Source organism: Suncus etruscus, chromosome 7 (assembly GCF_024139225.1).
Source record: "Suncus etruscus isolate mSunEtr1 chromosome 7, mSunEtr1.pri.cur, whole genome shotgun sequence".
NCBI lineage: Eukaryota > Metazoa > Chordata > Mammalia > Eulipotyphla > Soricidae > Suncus > Suncus etruscus.
In genome coordinates this window covers 62,019,315-62,041,771 of record NC_064854.1, presented here as the reverse complement: position 1 = coordinate 62,041,771, position 22,457 = coordinate 62,019,315, and the positions used below count along the sequence as shown (strand labels likewise).

The following is a 22,457-nucleotide window of genomic DNA, read 5'->3' as shown; positions in this document are numbered from 1 at the left end:
GGGGACAAAATCCCGTTTCAAGATTAACCTGACAGGAGAAGTAATGATTCAGCAACTCCCTCCTCTGTCCTGCACCCCCCCCCGAACTCCAGCTGTGCCTCCTTCAACACCCAGCTCCTGCTGTGAGCTCCCTGAAGTGCCCCCCTAAAACACCTGCCCTACTTGCCCTCTCCATGCCCCACCCCACGTCAGCAGCCTCCAGCTTCCATGGACAGGCCCCAAGCTGAAGTCAGCACCTTCTTCTGAACCTTGTGACTTCCTCACTTCCGATTCTCCTGGTTCCTCCAACTCGAAAAAAGGATCTTGGTGCTTCTGCCATAAACCCACGTGACCCATTCCTGGCATCAGCTCCTGACCCTCAGAGAAGTCCTGTTCCCTACCCAGGTCTTGAAGCAGCAGGGAAACCCCAAGACTGGGCAGGACTGTCCAGGTCAGAGGGGCTCAGCCTGGTCTCACTGCATCCTTCCAGCAAACCCTCCAGCTCCCGGTTTAGCGGTGTGGACTCATCTGTGGTGAGTGGGGAAGGACTGAGCACTTCCAGGGCAAGGATGACACGTGACTGGGTGTATGAGGGCACTTAGAACCGGCAGTTCTACAGTATTCGGGCAGACAGAGCCCATGGAGCAACACTGGCATCTTCAGTTCTGGGAGGGTTCCAGTTGGGACTGACTGCTTGACTCTCTCTCTCTCTCTCTCTCTCTGGCCTCTGGTCCACCATGTTCAGCCCCACAATTTGCCTTGGGGTACCACAAGGGTCAGTGAGCAAGCAGGGTGTAAGCAGCATCATAAAGTCCAGAGAGATAGTAGAGGGGCATGTAAAGCATGCTTGCAGCTGACTGGTTTAGTCCCTAGCACCACAAAAGGTTCCTCAAGCCCAGCAGGACTGACCCTTGAGCACAGTCAGGTATAAGCTAAAAGAAAACCAAAAAAAATGAGGCCAGTGGGCCCGGAGAGATAGCACATTGGTAGGGAGTTTTGCCTTGCAAGAGGCTGACCCAGGACCAACAGTGATTCAAATCCCGGCATCCCATATGGTCCCCCGTATCTGCCAGGAGTGATTTCTGAGCAGAGAGCCAGGAGTAATCCTAAGCACTGCCAGGCATAGCCCAAAACAACAACAACAAAAACAAACAAACAAAAAATAGGGCCAGAGTGATAGCACAGCAGGGAGGGCATTTGCCTTTCACCAGTCCTACCTGGGTTCGATCCCCGGCATTCCAAAGGGTCCCCACCCCACAGGCCTGTCAGGAGTAATTCCTGAGTGCAGAACCATGAGCCCACACCATCTCCTTAGCACTGCCAGATATGGTCCCTCCCAAAACAAACAAACAAACAAACAAACAAAAATTATCATCATTGGGCCCAGAGAGATAGCACAGTGGCATTTGCCTTGCAAGCAGCCGATCCAGGACCAAAGGTCGTTGGTTCGAATCCCGGTGTCCCATATGGTCCCCCATGCCTGCCAGGAGCTATTTCTGAGCAGACAGCCAGGAGTAACCCCTGAGCACCACCGGGTGTGACCCAAAAACCAAAAAAAAAATAAAAATATCATCATTGCTCAGTGGGGCTTTGCTTTAGTGGCACCTCAAGACTGTGATGTCAGACGTTAACTACACAAAAACAATCAGGGGAATATTTTTCTCAGGGACCCTCTCCTCTAGCAGGAAAGGGTGTGCAGACAGAGGTGTAAGGAGACTGAGTCTTCGAGAACTTCCCCTTCTCCCTGGTCTTTCCTCCTCTCAGGTGCCCTGACCCCAATTTTCTCTCCTCCCTCCAAGCTCTGGCCACGAAGTCTCAAGATCTCACTCAAAGAGGAAGGCTCCAGAAGGCCACGGACAGTGCATGGTTTGTGCATTGCAGAAAGGATCCTATTTGGAGTCCAGCAAGGATCACCACATGGCCACCTAAGAGCCAGGACCCCCAGAGATGCCCCTTCCCCACCCATTTGTGTACCAGGGGACTTGGCATCCAGGGGCACATGTGTCCCTTGAGTCCTTGAGTCCTGACTGTACCATCTTAGCCTCTGCCCCTGGGTCTCCATGCAGGCTCATCCAATCCAGGGTCCTCAAGCCCCTGCAGACAAATTCCTCTTCCCAGGACCCAGACCTCTCTCCAATGCACCTGACACCTGGGCACCCACGTGAGTGGCCCTTTGGCAGGCAAGCAAGCCCCAGGCTCAGGTGACAAGCAGGGCCCTGGAGACAGAGAGGCTGAGTGGCTTTCACAGCCGTCCTGATGCCAATCTCAGGCTGAAAACCCGATATTTCCACTTGGAACAAGAATGTAGGCAGAGGGCGGGGGCGGAGGGCAGTGTGGCAGAAGCGCCCCCTGCAGGGCCTCTGAGGAGGCACAGACAGGAAGTGCAAGGGATGCGAGTGACCAACCACTGGGGGTGGGGAGAAGGAGGAAGGAGAAGCTGGGAGAAGTTGAGAAGAAAGAAAGGGAGTGCTGGAACAATAATACACTGGGATGGGCTTTGCCTTGCACACAGCCACCCAGGTTCTAACCCTAGCATCCCACAGAGTCCCCAGAGCCTGTCATGAGTGATTTCTGAGCCCAGAGCCAGGAGGTGGAAGAAGAGAAGGTATGAGAGGTAGAGAAGAAAGGAGGAAGAGGAAGAGGTGAAGGTTTTTTTTTTTTGTTTTGTTTTTTTTGTTTTTTTTTTTTTTGGTTTTTGGGCCACACCCGGCGATGCTCAGGGGTTACTCCTGGCTGTCTGCTCAGAAATAGCTCCCGGCAGGCACGGGGGACCATATGGGACACCGGGATTCGAACCAACCACCTTTGGTCCTGGATCGGCTGCTTGCAAGGCAAACGCCGCTGTGCTATCTCTCCGGGCCCAGAGGTGAAGGTTTGTGGAGGAGAATGTTTAGGAATGAGGAGCAGGAGCAGACCCAGAGAGGAAGTACTACAGCCAGCACCATCTCCTTGAAGCCTGCCCTCAGCCTTGACCCTTCTCCAATGCCAGTTCTCCCTTCCCAGGAGAGGTCTGGGCAGCTGGAGAAGCTACTCATTCATAGGCCATGGTGAGCAGAGCTGGACTTGAACCCTGCCTGCCACCATCTCATCCACTACCCTCACAGTCCATTCTGGGTCTATTTCCTTCTAGTCCTCACTCAGAGGAGGACAGATAAGGCCTTGGAGACAATGACAGGGGAGAAGCCACATGACCTGTGGGGCCTCTGGGTAGAACCAGTTCCCTATCACTCCTGGGGCCACCGCCTGCCTCACAGCTGCTCATCTGCAATGCTGTTTCCATGCTCCACTTCTACACCAGACAGTCACCAGTTCCCACGGTGAATTAGAGACTCGTGGGAGACTTAGAGGCACTTAGAGAGATGGTACAAACCCACCATCATGGTGGCCACTTGTCTCCTCTGGATCCTATACACTGGATCCTTGGATATGAAGAGCTGCCAGCCCCCTTTACCTCTGAGAAACTAAGATCCTTATTCCCACATCCCTCAGCTACTTTCCCCTGAGCGGAGCATCCCCTGCGGCCGACTGCCTCCTCCTCCTCCTCCTCCTCTTCTGGGGGCAGCTCTAAACGGTCCAGGAGACACTCATGCTAAAAATAGCTGTGTGCGTGGATCTGCCTCAAGTGGGACTGCGGGGAAGGTGGGATGGTCTGGTACTGTTGCCAGCCCTGTTGCCGTGGAGACGGGAGGGAGCAGGGGAGCCTGGGAAGTGAGGATGACACAGTTCCCGGAGCAGAGACGCCGCCCCACCCCACCCGTTTGCCTGCTCAGCAGGGGCAGGAGACACAGCACACACTCTGGGGCTCTGGCTCCGCACTGGGGCCAGGGGTCGGTGCCAGGGCATGGATGCCAACCTCCAGAGGTCCCCGCCGCTGGCCACAACCATCTTCTCCACACAGCGTGAGTTGCTTGCAGGGGAACTTGGGTTCAAGCCACTGCCTAGAGGCCAGCTCAGAGGGAACTAAGGGGGGGGGTGCTGTTCTCTGGGGCCCTTCACCTAGATCTCATCAAGGATACAGCCATTACAGAAATGGGGGGCAGGCAGTTGCTCTGGGGTCTCAGAACGGGTGGTTTTATGGACACTGGAGGAGAGATAGGAGGCCAGACAGAAAGTAAGCCTGTGATCCTAGGAGCAAACCAGAATCTGCCTTCTGTTTCCTGGGAAAAGCAGTCTGACATAGGAGTAAATAACCACTAGGAAAGACCCCAAGAGGTCACATGCGAGCCCCTCTGGGCTCAGCCAGGCTGAGTGATGCACACTGCCAAGTCCACAGCCTGGGGTCCTCCACTGTGCAAACCAACTTGGTGAGTTAACTCAATAGGGCTGGGAGGGCCCCTGCTGTGGATGGGGCTGAGTGGAGACTCTGGACCCTGATGGACCCTTGGGAGTTCAAACTGTGCTGTCCCCCACTCTGTTTTGCATGCATGAGGTGTAGCTGCAGAACCTCAGTTTTGGGGTGTCTGGGTTTGGGGTTTGAGCCTGTGTGTTTATCTCCTAGCAATGGTGGGGGAAGAAAGAGGGGGTCTTCCTGCCACCCCTCAGCACCCACCCAGTGTTCCAGGAGTGAGTGAAGGTAGGTCAGAACTGTTCCAAAGCAGTTTCCTGGGGCTGAGGAAGAGGTCATGAGGTCCAATGAGGGGAAGGAGATCTGGAAGGAGATCTGGAGAAGGCTGTAGACAGGGCTCACAGGCATATTCATATCTCTGGGTAAGCACCCCAAGGACCACCCCAAATCTTGAGGAGCATGTGGCTCCCTCACTGGGTCCTGGACCCCCTGCTCAAGGGCTGTGACCATGTGGGAAGACTCTGAGGCTTACAGCAACTTCTGGAGGAGGGGCACAGCCTTGTCAGAGAAGTCTGTAGGCTTGATGAAGCATAGTGGTGCAGGGGGAATAGAAGGTCCTACCTAAGCATGGAGGAGGGATGTGAAACCCAGAAAGAAGAGGCCAGAGATGGGATGCATGAACCAGACAAACCATTTACCCAAGAAGAGCGCATGGGCCCCAAAGTTCAGGACCTGGGGCCTGAGCAATAAATAGTCCAGGGAGCAAGGCAGTTGCCTAGCACACAGATGACCCAAGTTCAAGACATGGTATTCCATAAGGTCCCCAGAGCCTACTGTGGGTACTGAGACAGGGGTAAGCCCTGGGTACCGCAAGGTGTAGCTACAAACAAACAAACAAACAAATTCAGGTTTCCAGACCCTGAGGTCAGAGGGTTAGAGGGAGAGGCCCAAGAGATACCTAGGATGCCTACCCTGTCTCTTAGGATGGCTCTCTGTGAATGCCAGTGAACAATCCTTAGGGCCCTGAACACGCAGTCCCTAAACCTCACCCCCAAAAGGGAGTTTGTGAGCTCTGTGAGCGCCCCCACCCACCCACACGCATGCTGTCTCTGTAGTCGGATGCCTATGAGACCCCTGAGCGCCCACTTCCAGGCCCTGCCGCCACAGGTGTGTGATCATGAGTCCCTGTGAGCACCCACGTCCCGGGGCCTTTCGCACCCCTGCACTTGCCCGCACACATACTGTCTCCACATGTGTGTGCCCGAGTCCTGTGAGCCTGCATCTTTGAGCCCAGCGTGCATCCCGGGCCCCTAGCACTTCCCACAGAGAGAGCACACCTGTGAGCTCCTCGAGGAGCCCGTTCCAAGCGCCCCCCTAGGCGCCCTCTACACACATTCACTGTCTCCGCAGGTGCACGCCCGTGAGCGCGAACATCCAGGGGCCCCACTTGCCCACGCAAGCGCGTGTACTGCATTGTCTCTGCAGGTGCGCACCCATGACCCCTGTGACCACGCCCATTCCCAGGACCCCTCCGTGCGCCCTCGAACGCACACACGTGCTGTCTCCATAGGTGCGAGCCTGTGAGGCCCGGCCATGGCACGCGAGCGCACGCGGTCGCCGGGCCCCGCTGCCACTGCCCCACCACGCCGCCGAGGCCGCCAGCGCTACGTGGAAAAGGACGGACGCTGCAATGTACAGCAGGGCAACGTGCGCGAAACCTACCGCTACCTGACAGACCTGTTCACCACGCTCGTGGACCTGCGCTGGCGCCTCAGCCTGCTGGTCTTCGTTCTGGCCTACGCGCTCACCTGGCTCTTTTTCGGGGCCATCTGGTGGCTCATCGCCTACGGCCGTGGCGACCTGGAGCACCTGGAGGACGCGGCGTGGACCCCGTGCGTCAACAACCTCAATGGCTTCGTGGCCGCCTTCCTCTTCTCCATCGAGACCGAGACCACCATTGGCTATGGCCACCGCGTCATCACGGACCAGTGTCCCGAGGGCATCGCGCTGCTGCTGCTGCAGGCCATCCTGGGCTCCATGGTCAACGCCTTCATGGTGGGCTGCATGTTCGTCAAGATTTCGCAGCCCAACAAGCGCGCCGCCACGCTGGTGTTCTCGTCCCACGCCGTGGTGTCGCTGCGCGACGGCCGCCTGTGCCTCATGTTCCGCGTGGGCGACCTGCGCTCCTCGCACATCGTCGAGGCCTCCATCCGTGCCAAGCTCATCCGCTCGCGCCAGACGCTCGAGGGCGAGTTCATCCCGCTGCACCAGACCGACCTCAGCGTGGGCTTTGACACGGGCGACGACCGCCTCTTTCTCGTGTCACCCCTGGTCATCAGCCACGAGATCGACGCGGCCAGCCCCTTCTGGGATGCGTCCCGCGGCACGCTCGAGAGGGACGACTTCGAGATCGTGGTCATCCTGGAGGGCATGGTGGAGGCCACGGGTGCGTGCCTGTGTTTGTGTGTGTGTTTAAGCATGTGTGTGCTGGGGCGTGCGTGTTTATTCATGCATGTTTATGCATGCATGTTTACGCATGCATGGGTGTGTGTGCTTGTGTGTGTACAGGGCCGATGGCACGTAGGTAGGGACTGAGCTATAGGGTGGGGCCAAGCCCTCTAGGGATGGGGTATGTGTATATAAGGCAGGGCTTTGTGTGTGGGCGGGGCATGTGTATGTAGGGGGGGAGTATGTATGCATGAGGAGGGGCCAAGCATACATGAGGTAGGGCATGTGTATGTAGAGGTGGAGCTGCACACTTTGTGAGTGGGACTTGTGTGCGTGGGACAGGTCATAAATATGGAGAAATATGGGCCTGGATGTGGCCAGTGTGTACAGAGGCAGGATATGTACACGAATATGAGTGGGTATGGCCAGTATGCACAAAGAATGGCTGTTCATGCGTCTGAAAGGGCAGGGCATGAATATAAATATAAATAGGGTGTGGTCAGGGTGTGATGGGGTCAGGATGAACAGGGCATGACCTGTGGGTGGGGCAACTAGGTGGGCAGAACAGGAAAGCCCGGAGTCAAGGGTTAAAACCCTTATGACAGTTGGTCCCTCATCTCTCCAAGCTTCTGGTTCTATCCCTGGGGTCCCATATGGTCCCCCAGCATCACCAGGAGTGATACCTGAAAGCAGAGCCAGGAGATACACACCTAAGCATCGCTGGGTGTGACCCAAACCCCCGCAAAAAGAAGTTGCACCAAACTGTGGTTTGGAGGATGGGAGCGGTACCTTGGGGGTATATTGCCTCTCTAAAAATTTCCTTTCGGTATTCAGAGTGAATGCTGGGAGGTAGGTTTGGTTCTGGAGTCAGAAAAGGCTGGACCTTCTATCTGCTTCTCCCCCTTATTAAATGTGGACAGCAGAATTAGAAGCATCCCAGGAGGGGCCCATCCCTGTCAGGCTGGAACAAATCAGGCTCTTGAAACAGGGAGCCTCGAGGGATCTGCCCCTGGGGGTCTGTGGATACTCCCACATCTGCTGCCTTCAGACTTCCACACCTAGCCCTTGAACCTGCTCCCACCTCCTCCCTCCCCTCACTGGATTCTTCCTCCAGCCCTTGCTTCCCTCCAAGGTGCCCGTGTTTTAAGGTCAGGATCAGTGCTGAGGCCAGTCAGTCCCCATATTCTCTCTCTCTCTCTCTCTCTCTCTCTCTCTCTCTCTCTCTCTCTCTCTCTCTCTCTCTCTCTCTCTCTCTCTCTCTCTCTTTCTCTCTCTTTCTCTCTCTCTCTCTCTCTCTCTCTCTCTCTCTCTCTCTCTCTCTCTCTCTGTCTCTCTCTCTCTCATTCCCTTCCTTCTGGAGGACCCAGGGATAGAAGAACAAAGTCCTTGCCCTTGGCACTAGAAGGCCAACAGTTCATGATCTCAACATGATCTAATGCAGGGGATGGGGAGCGGAGAGGTAGGCAGATGGGCACTTGATCTTGCCAGAGAGACAAGCTGAAAAGGACGGTAATATTTTGGGTGAGAAAGTCAGGATTCAAGATGCTTTTGAAAAGCACGTATAATGAGCCAAAAACTCCATGTGATGACATTTAAAGGGAATAAATATAAAACTCTACATTTAGGCTTTAAAAACCCCTTATGTAAGCACTGGCTGGGAGGGCTCTGAGGCAGGAGCAACTGGCATGTGCCTGGCCACAGGCATCTGTCGCAGCCACATGAGGCAGGAGGGAGCCAAAGCCAGGGTAGACTCAGGGCCCTGGACATGATCTGAGGACATGGGGTCCTCTGTGACCACCTCAGCTGGCAACTAAGAAGGGGAATCTTCTAGAAGGCAGGTCCTAGGAGGAGTAGGAGAGGCTGCAGGGACATTTAGGCAATGGAAGAGAAGTGACAGAATTCAGACACGGGAAAGGGTATCATATATATATATATATATATATATATATATATATTATATATATACATATATATACATATATATATACATATATATATATCAAATATAGACATAGGGCAGGGAAGCAGAAAATTTCCAGGAGGCAGACAGATCTCAGCTCTGCACAGAGAAACAACTCAGCTAGTAACACTGGCCCAGCTCAGGCACCTGGGGGAGGGAGGGATCTCTCTCTGTCTTGGAAGGCAACCAACACAATGCAAGATGCCCATGGTTGGGAGTGTTTGGGGGACAACCTTGCCTGTGTCCAGCATGAAGAAAGGCTTGTTGGTCCCTGGCTATGGTCTATATCTGTGAAGGGTGGAGCTGGCACATGGAGCTGTGACCCCTGATGCTCACCCCTCCCCCAGGGATGACGTGCCAAGCCCGAAGCTCCTACTTGGTGGATGAGGTGCTGTGGGGCCACCGCTTCACATCTGTCCTCACGCTGGAGGATGGCTTCTACGAAGTGGACTATGCCAGCTTCCACCAGACCTTCGAGGTGCCGACACCGTCCTGCAGTGCCCGGGAGCTGGCTGAGGCTGCTGCCCGCCTGGATGCTCACCTCTACTGGTCCATTCCCAGTCTGCTGGATGAGAAGGTGGAGGAGGAGAGCCCCCAGGAGGGTGCAGGAGGCGAGGTAGATGCTGACCAGAAGCCTGCCCCACAGAGCCAGGGTGAGATCAAGGTGTGAGCAGGTGGCAGGGATGCCCACATGGGCCTGGGTGATGGATGCTCAGTGGGGTCCGGTGGACTGCGAGAAACCAGAGCTTGCTCCAGAGAGACATGGCTAGAGGGAGTAGAGGCAGGGGACAGTGGGGGGCCCAATGCAGGCACAGGGCAGGGCCTATCTGACACACAAAATCTTTGTGTACATACCCCACTGAGAGTTGGCAGGGAGCGGGTTTGGGTGCCCCTTAGCACCCCATCTTCCAGCAGCAAGGTGGCAGACACTGAGTCCTGTTCCCCTCTTCTGCCATGATTGGCCCCAAGCACCCCAAGGAAGCAGACAGGGGATGTCAGCAGGGGCATGAATTGCTCTTCTGGGACTAAGATCTCAGCCCCACAGAAGGAAGAAAGGTGGAAGAGAGGTCACTGGGGTACCTTAGAATGCAGAGCTTGCTTGGGGGTCACAGTGGGGGGTCACAGTATATCCCCAGGACAAACACCCTATAGGGAAAGGGCTCCCACTATAACGGGCGATGGGTGATGACTGAAGGGGGAAGTGGAAGAGACAGGCATCGGGTGGGAGCTGGAATGGGTGGGGGCTCTGAGGTGAGTGAGGGGATGAGGGACTGAGATCTGGATTGAAGGGGTCTGGGGTGACCGCGCTGGTCTGGAACACAGACAAGTCTCTCCTTAAAGGCTGTGACTCATTTTGGCTGCCCCCACTGGCACAGGGGATGGGGACTGCAGGCTCCCAGGGATTGGGTCTTTGGGATTAGGTCTCCCCTGGAGAGGTGTGAGGAATGACAGCCCCCCAAGAGTAGTAGAGGTCCTCAGTGGCCCCCAGGAGCTAGACAAGTCCTGAATAGGTTCCTCTGCCCCTCAGCTCCCCTTCCAGGTCAGTGGAGCCTGGAACAGGTGTGAAGCAGGAAGGTCCTAAAGGAATGAAAGTCTCTGCCCCTCCCTACATAAACCCAGTCACTGGTCCCTCAAGAACAGGGGATGGGGAGCAGGTAGGAGTTATTTAGTTAAGATTCTGTGAAAGAGGAAGAGGAGAGAATGAGAAGGAAGAGCAAAGGGAGAGGAGAGGAGGGAGAGAGAAGTACGAGAGGGAAAAGAAGAGGAAAAGGAGAGAAGAGGAGAGGGGAGGGGGAGGAGGAGGAAGAGGAAGAGGAGGAAGGTAGTCTGCCTGAATTCACAGGATGGCCTACATGTTCGGGCTAGCGACCCATTACCTGGATGCTGGGGCAGGCAACCCATGGCCTACATGCTCCAGCAGGTGACCTGCCATGTGGATGGTCAGGCAGATGACCCGTGACCTGGAATCTTGGGCATGTAATTGTCACCTAGCCAGGCCCACTGGTCCTACCCTTGGACATTTTGCTGCAGTCACATCACATAACCCATCAGCTGTGACCCTGGCAAAGCTTCTCTGGACTTGATTTCTCCTCTGTAACCATGATACCTGGCCAACAGCTGTGCTCAATAAACATGAGAATGACCCAATAGGCTGCTTCTCGGGGACACAGCAGGGGAAGGCATAGAGCCCTGGGGAGCAGGATTCTGGAGGTGCATGTATAGTGGGGAATGAAATCTGGGATATAATTCAGGGGTGGGGGCAGAGCCCAGAGCTGCCATCCCACCCTCAATTCCACTATCAGACTGCAGGGGAAGAAACAGAGCCCCACAGCCTGGCAGATCCCAGAGACAGAGCAATTCATTGATCTGGGACAGCAGGACAGCCTCCACTCTCCAGCCCTAGAGCCCTGATGTGTCACCTCTGGCCCAGAAGAGACCCGGGAGTACACTATGCTGGGGTAGAGAAAGGGGCTGGTGTGAGCAGGGCACAGTCTGGGGTGGGTAGGAGCTCCACCCAGCAGCACTCATGGCCCACCAGGAGAAACACAGAGCAACAGGTTTAGAAAACACGTTTATTCACAGTTTAGAAAAACTAATTCTGGGATAGAAAGGGCCTGCCGGTGGGCTGGACATAAGGTCAGGCCAGAGGCCAGGGGAGGGCTGGATCAGGAAAAGGGGAAAGATTCCAGGAGGGTTGAATAAATTAACGGTGAAACCGACAGGGGAGAGGGTGCAGGCAGCAGGAGCTGGGAGGGTGAGCACCTGTAGGGCAGGAGAGAGGGGCTGTGAGCATGGCCAGGTTGCAGCCAGTACAGGGGCCCTAGACACAACCATGTCCCACCCCTTGCACCCAGCCTTGTCTTCGCCTCTACTGCCCAGTACCCCAGGCCCTCCCCCTTCCCCTGACCCCTTCTCATCCAGTTCAGTCAGGGGATGAGGATACAAGTGGGGTCACCCTTCCTGACCTGGAGCAAGGAGTCACCGCTTGCGCAGCCTCTTCATAAAGCAGCAGGTGATGGTGCCCAGGATGGTGGCACCCATGACCAGGGCGACCCCTGTGCCCACCAGGAGGGGCAGCAGCAGGGTGTCCAGTGCTGGGGAAAAGAAGGCTTTAGTGAGGGTGGCAGCACCTCTAGCACTGCTGCCCTGTCACCCTCAAGGTCAACCCCTGAGATGCCTGCAGCAAGCTGGGAGCAAAAGTCCCTACAGGGAAAGGGGGGGTGGGACCTGGTAGACAGAAGGGGTATGACTGAGGGAGAGAGGCCTGATGGAGAAAAGGTAGGGGAGGGGAACCAGGAAGAGGAGGGACCAAGGAGAGGTCAAGGATCACTCACCGTGTGTGTAGGGGTACACCGTGACAGGTCCGGAGCGCACACTGCCCGCCTGGTACCAGCTGTAGTCAGGATGCTGTATCCAGGCGCTGGGGGTGCAGTGGTAAACACCCTCGTCCTCTGGCCCCAGGCTGTGCAGCCTCAGTCGATGGCACCGCGGCCCCACCAGCTCCACACTGACAGGGCCTCCTCCAGGACGGTCCCCCAGCTCAACCACGCCATCCTGGCCCAAGACCCCCACCAGGTGTGGGGGAGACAAGCCTAGCTCCCCTTCCTCAGGCCGCTCCACCCACCAGCTGGCAGCCAGTCGCAGCCCAGGGGGCCCACCACGCACGGAGATGTTGCAGAATAGGGAGGCAGTCTCCCCGCGATACACGGTGCCCCCAGACAGCCACGCCATTGCCTCTAGAACCACACCTGCAAGAGCCAGGAGCAAGGTCAGGGTAGAAGTCTGGGGCAGACACCCACTCAGGGAACACGGGCACCCACGCCTCACCTTCCTCCCGCACGTGCACAGGGAGGGGTCGGGAGCGCGCGCTGGCTGCCTCTCGGAGCCGTGCCCCGGTCCCGCGGACATAGGCCTTGGCCAGGCAGCGGTAGGTGCCTGCATCACCCGGCCTGGCAGCCTCCAGTCGTAGTCGGTAGGTCCTGGAGGCCACCTTCTCCATGGCAATGTGCCGGCCCTCGTAGCCTGAGCCCAGGCTGCCCACGCCCTCGGTGTCCAGCTGGGCCACCAGGCGTCCGGGCCCAGGCACTCCAGCGGGGGCCATCTCCCAGCCCACTGAGTAGGCGGCATGACGTCCTGAGGGGGGCAGCACTCCAGACACATTGCAGAGCAGCTCCAGGGGTTCTCCAGGTCCGACCTGCCGCTCTCCGGGCCCAACAGCCACTGCCATCTGGCTAGCTGAAACCCAAGGGGACAGTGTCATAGTGCCACCCACCACACCAGGATTGGGATGGTAGTACAGGGAGGCAGAGATGTCCATTGGGTTGCACACTGGGAGAGGGAAGAGGTGTTGCACTCACACAGAGTCTGGATGTCCACGTGGGCCAGCACTGCCCGCTTCTCATGGATCTGAGTCCAGCTGCCGTCAGGATCCTGGATCCACTCGGCCGCAGTGCAGTGGTAGGTGCCCGAGTCTTCCGCCTGCACCCCACCCACCACCATTCTGTAGTTCTCAGGCCCCTCCTTGCCCAGACGCAGCTCCCCAGCAGCCAGGCGCTCAGCATAGGGTACCCCTGCCTCCACAGCCAGGTCTGGTCGTAACCCCACGACCTCCTGCAGTGTAGCACGGCCCACAGGAGCCTCAGGCACTGCCCGCCCGAAAGACACAGCCAGATGTGTGTGTTGTTTCGTGCTGGTCCTCGCCACACAGCCCAGCGCCAGCTCCTGGCCCTCAGGTACTGTCAGCCGGGGAGGAGTCAAGAGGGCCTGGCGGCCACGGGGTCCCACAGAAGCAGCAGCTACATGCAGAAGATCTGGGAGAACTGGGGGACACAGACAGGAGGGAGGGTGAGGCATGAAACATTTTAACTGAGGGTTATCAAGGCCTGGCCCTCTGCCCACCTGAGCCTGAGCCCTAGCCATACCTCTCAGCTCCACCTTGCCACTGTAGCTGCCCAGGTACTGGGTGTCAGTGGACGGTGTGTAGCACTCGAACACACCAGCATCCTGGAGCTGCAGACGTGCAATGTGGAGTACCACGGCATTGCCACGCAACCGCTCCACCCGCAACTCGCCCGAGATCACACGAGGCCTGAAGATGGCGTAGGTGAAGTGAGGATCCCTGGTACTGATGATGCCCAGGGTTGCCTCAGGTGCTTCTGGCCGGTACAGGAACCACTCAAAGTCCTGTTCCTCGGGGCCATCATAGTCGCTGACGTTGCAGGGGAGGGAGATGGTGGTGCCAGCCACACGGTACAGAGGACCCTGGGGTACCAGCACCTCCCGGGCTGTGCAGGTGAGTCCTACAGTGGGTGGGAGGAGGTGGTCAAAGATGAGGGCCCTGGTTTCTGTCCCACCCCCAAACCTAGAATGTTCAGAGGCATTCCAGATCCTGAAGACAGAACAAGGGTGCCAGAGGACACCCAGACAGCCAGAGCACAAGGCAGAGCTGGCTTCCTGAGCTAAGCCTTCAAGGATTGATAGACAAACAGATGGACAGGCAGACAGACTGATGGCCCTATCTTCCCTGGGGCCTGGCTCAAGGAGCCTTCTCACATGTGTGTCCACCGTCCTTGAAGGAGAGTGGTACATGCTGCCCGGGGGCCCCCACTGGACTCAGCTGCGTCACCTGGGCAGGCCATGCAGACAATAGAGCCAGTGGCTAGACAAGATGAGGCGCAGAAATGTTGCTCTGCCCTTAGTACCCGCCCCTTCCAGCTGTGCCTGAGCTCATTGCCTCTCCCATCCATGGCAGCTGGGGCACAGGGGTCTTCGACCCCTCCTCCATGTCTCCTGCCTGTCTCCCTGGGCTGAGCAGGGGCACAGCATCCCCTCCCTAACAAAGCCACATTTGCATAGGATCTGTGATCATTTGCATGCTCATTAGCATACTGTGCCTCCTCAAGGCCCTGTGGCCCCCACCTAAAGCCAAAGCCACTCATCCTCCCTCTATCGGCTGCAGCTCAGCTTCTCTTTTTGTTTTGCTTTGTTTTGAGGAGGGCTGTGTGGAGTTCCAGTACTTGATGATTTCTAGAGAACGACAGACCCCCAGAAATACCCACAGTCTCATTTCACTGAATCCAGCATCAGGGCTTAGACAAGACACTCCCAGCACTCAGGATGGTACTCAGGACTGTGCTTAGGCACTCCAGTAGAGAGCTAGCTCCAGGAGGAAGGTGAGGAACTCCAAGATGAGAGCAGAAGAGTGACATCACAGCCCAAACTCTCCAAAGAGGCTTGATGGGGCCATCCGAGCTTGTGGCCTGGTTGAGTCCTGATTCCTCTAGTCCCTGTGGTGGTGGTAGTGGTCCCGGGAGAAGGCCTTTCCCAAGCATGGGAACTGGGTCCAGGCCTTTCTGTGCTGGAGCGGAGAGCTGCCCCCTCCCTGTGAGTCAGGCAAGGCAGCCTGAGGGCGTTTCATAACTGGTGACTGAGCCAGTGATGGAGCGGGCTGGAAAGCCCTGGGATGGCCCAGCTTTATTTTTCTTATTTTTCCTATATGGTTTTAGGTGCTCAGGGGTACTTAGAGCTGTGCCTGAGGGTCACTGTTGGTAGTGCTGGGGGACCCCGTGTGGCTTGGGAGTAAACTCAGGGCTCCTGTAAACCTCTGTCCAGCCCCTCCCTCTGCTATTGTCAGGGGCACCCCTCCTTCGGTAGAGACCCCCATTCCCCCAGGCCCAGTGAAAGCCTTGGGCAGCCCAGTGGCCGATCCCCAGGCCAGAGAGGCAGCTGTGATGACGCTATTGGTCTACATCTCCTGACTCTGCTCAGCTCCAAGCTATCCACAGGGACAGGGCAGTGCTAAGCAACACACTCACTGTCCCCTCCTCCGGAGCCCAAGGGAGGTTCTAGGCTCAGCTGGGGCCTGGGTGCCAGGAGAGGCTGCCTCAGCCATGTCCACCTGAACCGAGGCAGCAAGGCGGGCCCCCAGCCTCCCAACACTGGCTAATCTCCTATTTCTGGGACTTCTGTATCCTAAAAAACGTCTGTAGAGACGTATCCCAGATGATGTCACTCTTCTCCCCCCTGGCTGCCCCTGACGGGAAGTCCTCCAGGTCATTCACCTCACTGCCCCAGGTATTGCCCATGCAGGAAACACCAACTCGGTTTCTCCTGGCTGCTCCGTGATCTCTGTCTGAGGGAACGAGTGGGGGGCAGCTGGACCCCCTAAGCCCAGTGCCATGTGGTAGAAGGCACACTGAGGGACCCCAGGCTGTTCCCAAGAGGTGAAGTGTAGGGAGAGTATTAGTAGAAACTCACTTTCAAACGCCAATTGAGGAACCCACCCAGGGCCTGCGTCCAGGGCCTGCCACTGGCAGGTTCAGAGGCAAGGTCTACACCCACCGGGCAGCTGGTAGCTCCCAGGGGGAAGTGGGGGCGAGGGCAGCTTTAGGGCTGAATCAGGCCTGCGCTCCTGAGCACCGCTGTAGGGCCATGGGTGGGAACGAGAAGCCAACGGGTCGCTGGGCGCCAGCCGGGAGTGCAGGGGCGCGGCCCCGGGGCGCCAGCCGGGCATCGCCAGGGGTGGGCACGGCACTTACCTAGCATTAGCAGCAACAGCGGCAGCGGCGGCGGCGGCGGCAAGGGGCCCAGGGCGCCCATCGCGAGTGGTCGGCTCTGGGGAGGCGGCGAGGGTCAGCACGGGCTCGGGGTGGCCGCGGGCTCGGGGGCGCATGCCCGGGAGAGGGCACCGAGCGGCCGCAGCGAGGCGTGGGGACGCGGTGCTCGAGAGCCAAACGCGAACGGAAAGTGCCCTCCTCTCGCCGCGGCCGCCGGCTAAGGCTTCCTCCCGCCAGGACTCTGAACCGCCCTGGAGCTTCCCGGCCCCGCCCTGCGTCCCTCCCCGCCGGCCCCGCCCCCGCAGGACCTTGCCCATTACCAAGCCCGGTTCTGACCACGCCTCGTCTCGAAAACGGCCCGTTCGTGCCACGCCCTTCGTGGCCCGCCCACATCGCTGGCCCCGCCCCTTCCCAGACCCCTCTCTCTGCCCCTTCCCCGCCCCTGAATGTACTCAAGCCCTGCCCCAACCTCCACACCAGCCGCTGACTTTGTGCCTGCCCAGTGTTTGTTTGGATTCCAAACCTTTCACAAACCCTCTACGGGGGTGGGTAAGGTTTTGAGGACCAAATGGTGGGGTGTGCGTTGGGTTCCCAGAACCTCTCACTGTTTGTTGTTTTTATTTTTTTGGAGGGGGGGGTGTTTGGGCCCCATTCTGTGGCACTAGGGCATTCTCCTAGCTCTGCGCTCAGAATTTACTCCTGGCTGGCTCAGAGGATCTTATGGAGTACTGGGGATCGAACCAGGGTTGGCACCGTGCAAGGCAAACTCTCCTTGCTGTGCTATCACTCTGGCCCTCAGTGTTCTTGCTGGAGGGAGCAGAGTGACACTACCCAGAAACCCTGTGAGGCCTAGGGTGGTCCCAAGACACCGACCACATGGGACAGACAGTTTTGTTTTGAAATATAATTTAAGCTGCTTGCTGGCAGGGTTGGTGCAGACCTCCAGATGTGTCTATGGAGGAGAGGTGGGGTGTCTGTTCTGGGGAAGGGGCCTGTCTGGTGCAGATAGGAGTCTTCTCTTTTATCCATCCGAGGTCAGACCTACAGGGCTGTGATGATCCTTGTCACCCTCCCTGCACTTCCATTTTGAACTGTGCTCCCAGGAGCTGCTGGTTCAGAGACCAGAGTTGCCCCCTGACAAACCCTCCCCCACTAGGATCAGAGTCTCTGCTCACCCCCTGAGGGGCCTAGGGCACTCCTTACAGAGCCCTCATGACCTCACCCATCTTCACAATCGATGACATCACCTGGCCCTGGCTGGAGGGAGGTTCAACATCACCCCAGGCCACAGACCTTGCAGGTGACAGGTCACAGCTCGGGCCTCTGTCTCCATGAACCCCACCCAATTGTGTTTGTTCCCCAGTATCCCTAAAGCCTCAGCCTGTGGAGTCTCTCTACCTTCAAGCATGCCAGAGGTGTAGACACAGCTGGGTGTGATGGCCCCCTTCCAGCACAAGTGAAGACACAGGCTGCTGGAGTGAGGGACAGTTATGGGCAGCTCCCCTATGATACCCCACACTAGCCTAGTCCAATCTCCACACTGAATTCCGGATGTGCCAGCAGGGGGCGCCCACAGGCCAGGCTTGAAACTCAACTTGCTTATGTAACTGGATGGGGGGGGCATCCCAGGCACGAGGCAGTGCACGCGCGCGCGCGTACACACACATATCCCAGCTCTACCCAGACACATTTTCTGCAGAGATATGATACAGACCCCCAAAGAGCCCAGAGACACAGAAACACAGAGATGCAAATACACAAGCACACAAAAATACAAAAACAATGACCCAGGTACACACAGACATACACAGAGACAGAGCACAGAAATAGACAGTGACCCAGGGGCACATGGGGACTCACAGTGCTCTGTGGCCTGTGCACGTAGCACTGCCCAGGGTAGGCACTGCCCTTTCTGCTCCATCCTGGAGCCAGAGGACACCCACACAAAGCACCCAGCACCCACCCTCTGAGGCAGAAGCTCCTCCCACCAGCCTCCTAGCCTGTGCTTAAGGGTTCCCAGGCCCCCTAACATCCTGCCAGGCCATTCCCTATTGTTAGGTCCCTTCCCTTCAGGTCATGCCCTCTTCTCTGGGGACCCAAAGCTGTTTACAGGGTGCCAGGGACTGAGCCTACCTCAGTGCCATGCCACTCCCAGAGCAGCTGGAGGAGGGGATGTGGGGTGGGGGAGGTTGATGCTGGCTAAGGTACTGGCTCGTCTAGACAGCAGCTGCAGTGGTGGCTGTGGCTAAGGAGCCAGCAGGTGCTGCCTGAGTCACAGAGGTTGAGCAAGGGAGGTCCTAAGAGGTCACTTTCCAACTTGTTCGACTGGCTGTGGCTTCTTGACATTTCCTGCACCCTGGCTGAGCTGTCTTTTGCTCCATGCTCAGCATCCCACATGCAGTGCCCCAAGCCCCTGCTTGTCCCCAGGCTCTCTGCTCCTGTCCTCAGCAGGGCTCCAGAGCCAAAGCTTACCGAGGATCACCCAGACAGCCAAGCATTGAATTCCCCCACCTTTGTCCCCTGCAGTCCACCTACGCACCCTGCTCATGCAAGCTCTGTATATGCACGTCTACTCATGAACACAGCCCTCCCCATGCACACATACCTACCACATGATGTACAGCTTGCACACATGTGCACATACCTACTACACACGTACACATTCCCACCACACATGCACACATTGACATATATGCCTAGCACATATGTGCACATCTATACACACACCTACCACTTGTGTGTGTGCAAGCCCACCACACACATGTGCACACCTACCACACAATGTACACCATGCATACACAAGTGCACATTTACCACACACATAAACACATGTATACACATGCAACACATGCATGTTCACATAATCCTACAATGCATGCACGTCCATCAGACACACACATATACCCTGCACACCCACACATGTGCACACAGCCTACCACACACATGCCTACACTGGTATACACATTCTTATGTATGCAAATACGCACAAGTTAGTTGTGCATATGTGGTTATGTGCACATGTGTGCTCACAGCGTGCTTCTCTGTGGTGTGACTACATGCTCATGTTTACATGCAAGTGCTATGACCTGTGGTGTAGCATGACCTGTGTGAACATGTACATGTGCCTGTGTTATGTGATTGTGGGCAAGTCAGAGTGCTCAGGCCTCTGTACACATATGTGTGTGTGGTGGGATACAAGATGGCAGGACGGCTTCCATGACACCCAGAGCCGAGCTGCAGCCCCTCAGTGCTCAGTGGAAGGGGTCTGGCTCTTCACTCATGCCTGAGCTGAGCACCGGATGCAGGAGGCCCAGGAAAGGCATGGAGTGCCATGCAACTGCCTGTAACGCAGTGCTTAGCCCCCCTTGCCTCATGCACCCACACCTGGGCACTGCTGGAGCCAGACACCCCACGGCGGATGCGTCCCTCTTTCCTGGTCCAAAGGAAACAAGTGTGGAATGTTTCCAGAGGTTCTCTACTGGGAACAGGAAGGGAAAACAACCATAAATAAAGATTCGACAAAAACAGAGACATAGGGGGGCGGGAGTGGGGGGACAAGAGGGAGCAGCTTGTGCAGGACTGGGCCAGGCCAGATGAGGGCCTTTCTGTACCCCCACACCATATCCCCACACTTGGAAACATGTCATTTCAGGTCACCCCACACGGCTCTCCACGCTTGGGCCCTGTGGAGTTCTCAGGGCTCCTTGGTAGTGACATTTTGGAGAGAAGGGAACCATAATGTGAGGGAAGGAAGGAGATGGATTTCCACTATAGGGACAGGATTCATGTTGCTGTGTGCCAGCCACCTTGTGGGGTTGGTCTGCAGAAGGAAATACAGCCCAGGGGTGACCGTGCAGAACTACAGATGGGGGACAAACGGGGAGGGTGCAGAGGGCTGCCTAGGGAGAAGGTCTGACAGCAACAGGACCCCATTCCCTGCCAGGCTGTGATCTCTGTTTGGGACAAACATTCCTGAGAACTAGACTCAATTGAGGACCCCACACTTATCCCCACACCCTAGGGATGACACCACCTCTAGCCTACCCTGATCCCCCTTTAACCTCCTGGTCCTCCAACTGGGCTCACAGTAGTGAGGGGCTGGGAGTGGGCATTGCCCGGTCACCCAAGAAATGGGTGACCATGTGCAGGCCAGGTTGGGGAGTTGTGAGCTTATGCTCCTCCATGCCTGGATCGGGCCTAGTGACCTCAGCATCAGCCAAGTCTGCTGCAAACCTAAGTGCCTTTCAGTGTTCAACTGCTTGAACACCGGGCTTGGGGTCTAAAGCAGCCTGGAGCAGCGGCCCCCAAGGGCTGGAGAGGCTGGAGCCATGTTTCAGGGTGCTCTAAGTGCCAAAGCGGCTCACTGAGCTATGTCCAGGCCAGCTAGGAGCCAGCAGGGGAGGAAGGGGAGAGCTGCTGCCCCACAGGAGGAGGCAGGAGGCGAGGTGGTCTGGGCCAGGGACAGGGTCACATCTTTAGCCAAAGCAAACCTGCCTCAGGGGGTTGGGGGGGGGGGGCTTCCTCCCCACCCAGATGGAATCAGAGGCCCAGCTGTGGCCTCTAACCTGGCTCAGCCAGGCCCTTAACCCCCTCCTCCCCAAACTCTCCCACAAACCCCAACAACTCCTCCGGAAAGAGCCTTTGTAAATCTGCAGGCTCAGGAGTGCTGGGGCCACCCCAGAGACCCCCCAGGGGACCCCGCCCTCCTCACGCCTACACAAACGGACATTCCGGCCATCGGCCTCATGCCTGTGGTCAGCAGCCAGTGGGGCGGGCGCACCTGGCCTGCACCCCTCAACTCTGCTCTCCACAGGGGTCCCCAAGCTGAGCTAGGCAGAGGAGGGACCGGTAAGAACTTTGAAGGCCTCAAAGCTCTGTTTATGGTGCAGGCAACACAGCAGAAGGGCTTATTCAGGATCTCCAGCCCCCTTGTAGGAATTGCCCCTTAAGACCAAATGGGAGGAAGTTAGGAGAGGAATGGAAGGGCTAAGTCCTGAGTGGGCGAGTGGTACAGGTCCGTGAGCAAGCACGGGGTGTCCCAAAGGGCCTGTGAAGGACCCGGAGAGATGCCAGACAAGACAGAGAGGGCTGGGGTGAAGCTGCACACCCTGCAGCCAGGGAAAACTGAGGCAACAGAGGGTGGGATGGGACCCTTCCATGTGGGATGGCCGGCCCAGGGCCGCCTTTCCTACCCTTGTCCTGGCTATGCCAGACTGACTGTCCCTGCTGGTTTATGGTGTCACCCAGAAAGCCCGGAAGTGGGGAGGAGGGGGCGCCCAGAGCAAGGCCCAGGGTGGCAGGCAAAGGAGGGAGGGGGTGGGACTGGCCGGCAGCCACCCCAACAGGCAGAGAAGTGGGACAAGGCGGGGGACAGTGTGGGGCCAGGCCTTCGGCTCTTCCTGCCCCTCCCCCTCATGATCTTGAAACAACCTTCAAGTCTGGCCGCCCCCGAGGCGTCACTTAGGAAACAAAACTGTTTCTTGGAGACCTTGAGAGGCATCTGCAGCTGCTGTCCTGCTCCCACGGCCCTGCAGTGGGGCTCAGGCTGCAGGCCTGCACAGCTCAGGTCAACACACTCGCACTCACTCATTCACTCATACACTTCTGTCACAAACTCCATCACTCACACTCACAGACATTATTCGTGCATCTCTCCCATACATACACATTCATTCACACTTAGACACATCTCTCCCACAAACTCACAATAGCCATACTCATACACTCATTCACACCCATACATCTCTTCCACCGCCTCACATAATAGTCACTCTCAGTCACACTCACACCTAATCATTCTCTCATACACAGACTGTGCCAGCCTCTATCTCTGCTCTGTGCTTCTGTTCATGAGCCCAGTGACCTTGGCATTATGCGAGCCCAATGCCAATTTGTGGCTACCTGCCATAAGGTGGACAACGACCTTGTAGACAGGCCTGGCTGTGGGGGAACTGGGGCTGTGACTACTGTAAGGCCGGGACATAAAGCTCAGAACCTTCTGGGTGGAAGGCCCATCCCGCCAGGATGCATCCTGTACCCATGCATCCAGGGCTGAGCAACAGGTGCTGCTGAGCCTGCACCTGTCCCCACCCCAATACCTTGCCTGCCCTGCTCCCTCCAGAGCTGACCCCCCAGCCCCTTGCCCTCGCCTTCTTGCTGTGCCTGGGAGGAGGCGGCAGGCCTTGGTGACCTCCGTGCCATCATGGAAAATCCCACGGCAGCCAGTGGA

At 57.2% G+C, this 22,457-nt stretch overlaps 2 protein-coding genes across 5 annotated transcripts; one reads left to right on the top strand and one right to left on the bottom strand.

Annotated features, from left to right (window-relative positions):
• Positions 1 to 3,704: 3,704 nt before the first annotated feature.
• On the top strand, positions 3,705 to 9,875 carry KCNJ9 (potassium inwardly rectifying channel subfamily J member 9). Of its 4 annotated transcripts, XM_049777183.1 has the most exons (4): positions 3,705 to 3,878; positions 4,478 to 4,552; positions 5,835 to 6,710; positions 9,020 to 9,874. In XM_049777183.1, exons 3-4 carry the CDS (start codon positions 5,858 to 5,860, stop codon positions 9,340 to 9,342), a joined length of 1,176 nt encoding a protein of 391 aa, XP_049633140.1. In that variant the 5' UTR covers positions 3,705 to 3,878; positions 4,478 to 4,552; positions 5,835 to 5,857; the 3' UTR covers positions 9,343 to 9,874. The 4 variants fall into 4 exon arrangements, with proteins under 4 accessions (XP_049633140.1, XP_049633137.1, XP_049633138.1 ...); XM_049777180.1 differs by lacking the exon at positions 4,478 to 4,552; XM_049777181.1 differs by lacking the exon at positions 3,705 to 3,878 and having other exon boundaries at positions 4,460 to 4,552; positions 5,750 to 6,710; positions 9,020 to 9,875.
• Positions 9,876 to 11,227: 1,352 nt separating this feature from the next.
• On the bottom strand, positions 11,228 to 16,483 carry IGSF8 (immunoglobulin superfamily member 8). The gene is made up of 7 exons (XM_049777179.1): positions 16,211 to 16,483; positions 13,595 to 13,972; positions 13,031 to 13,492; positions 12,501 to 12,908; positions 12,008 to 12,421; positions 11,639 to 11,767; positions 11,228 to 11,435 (listed from the first exon to the last, which is right to left on the bottom strand). The coding sequence occupies exons 1-6, from the start codon at positions 16,269 to 16,271 to the stop codon at positions 11,652 to 11,654; spliced, it is 1,839 nt and encodes a 612-aa protein (XP_049633136.1). The 5' UTR covers positions 16,272 to 16,483; the 3' UTR covers positions 11,228 to 11,435; positions 11,639 to 11,651.
• Between the last annotated feature and the right edge of the window lie 5,974 nt (positions 16,484 to 22,457).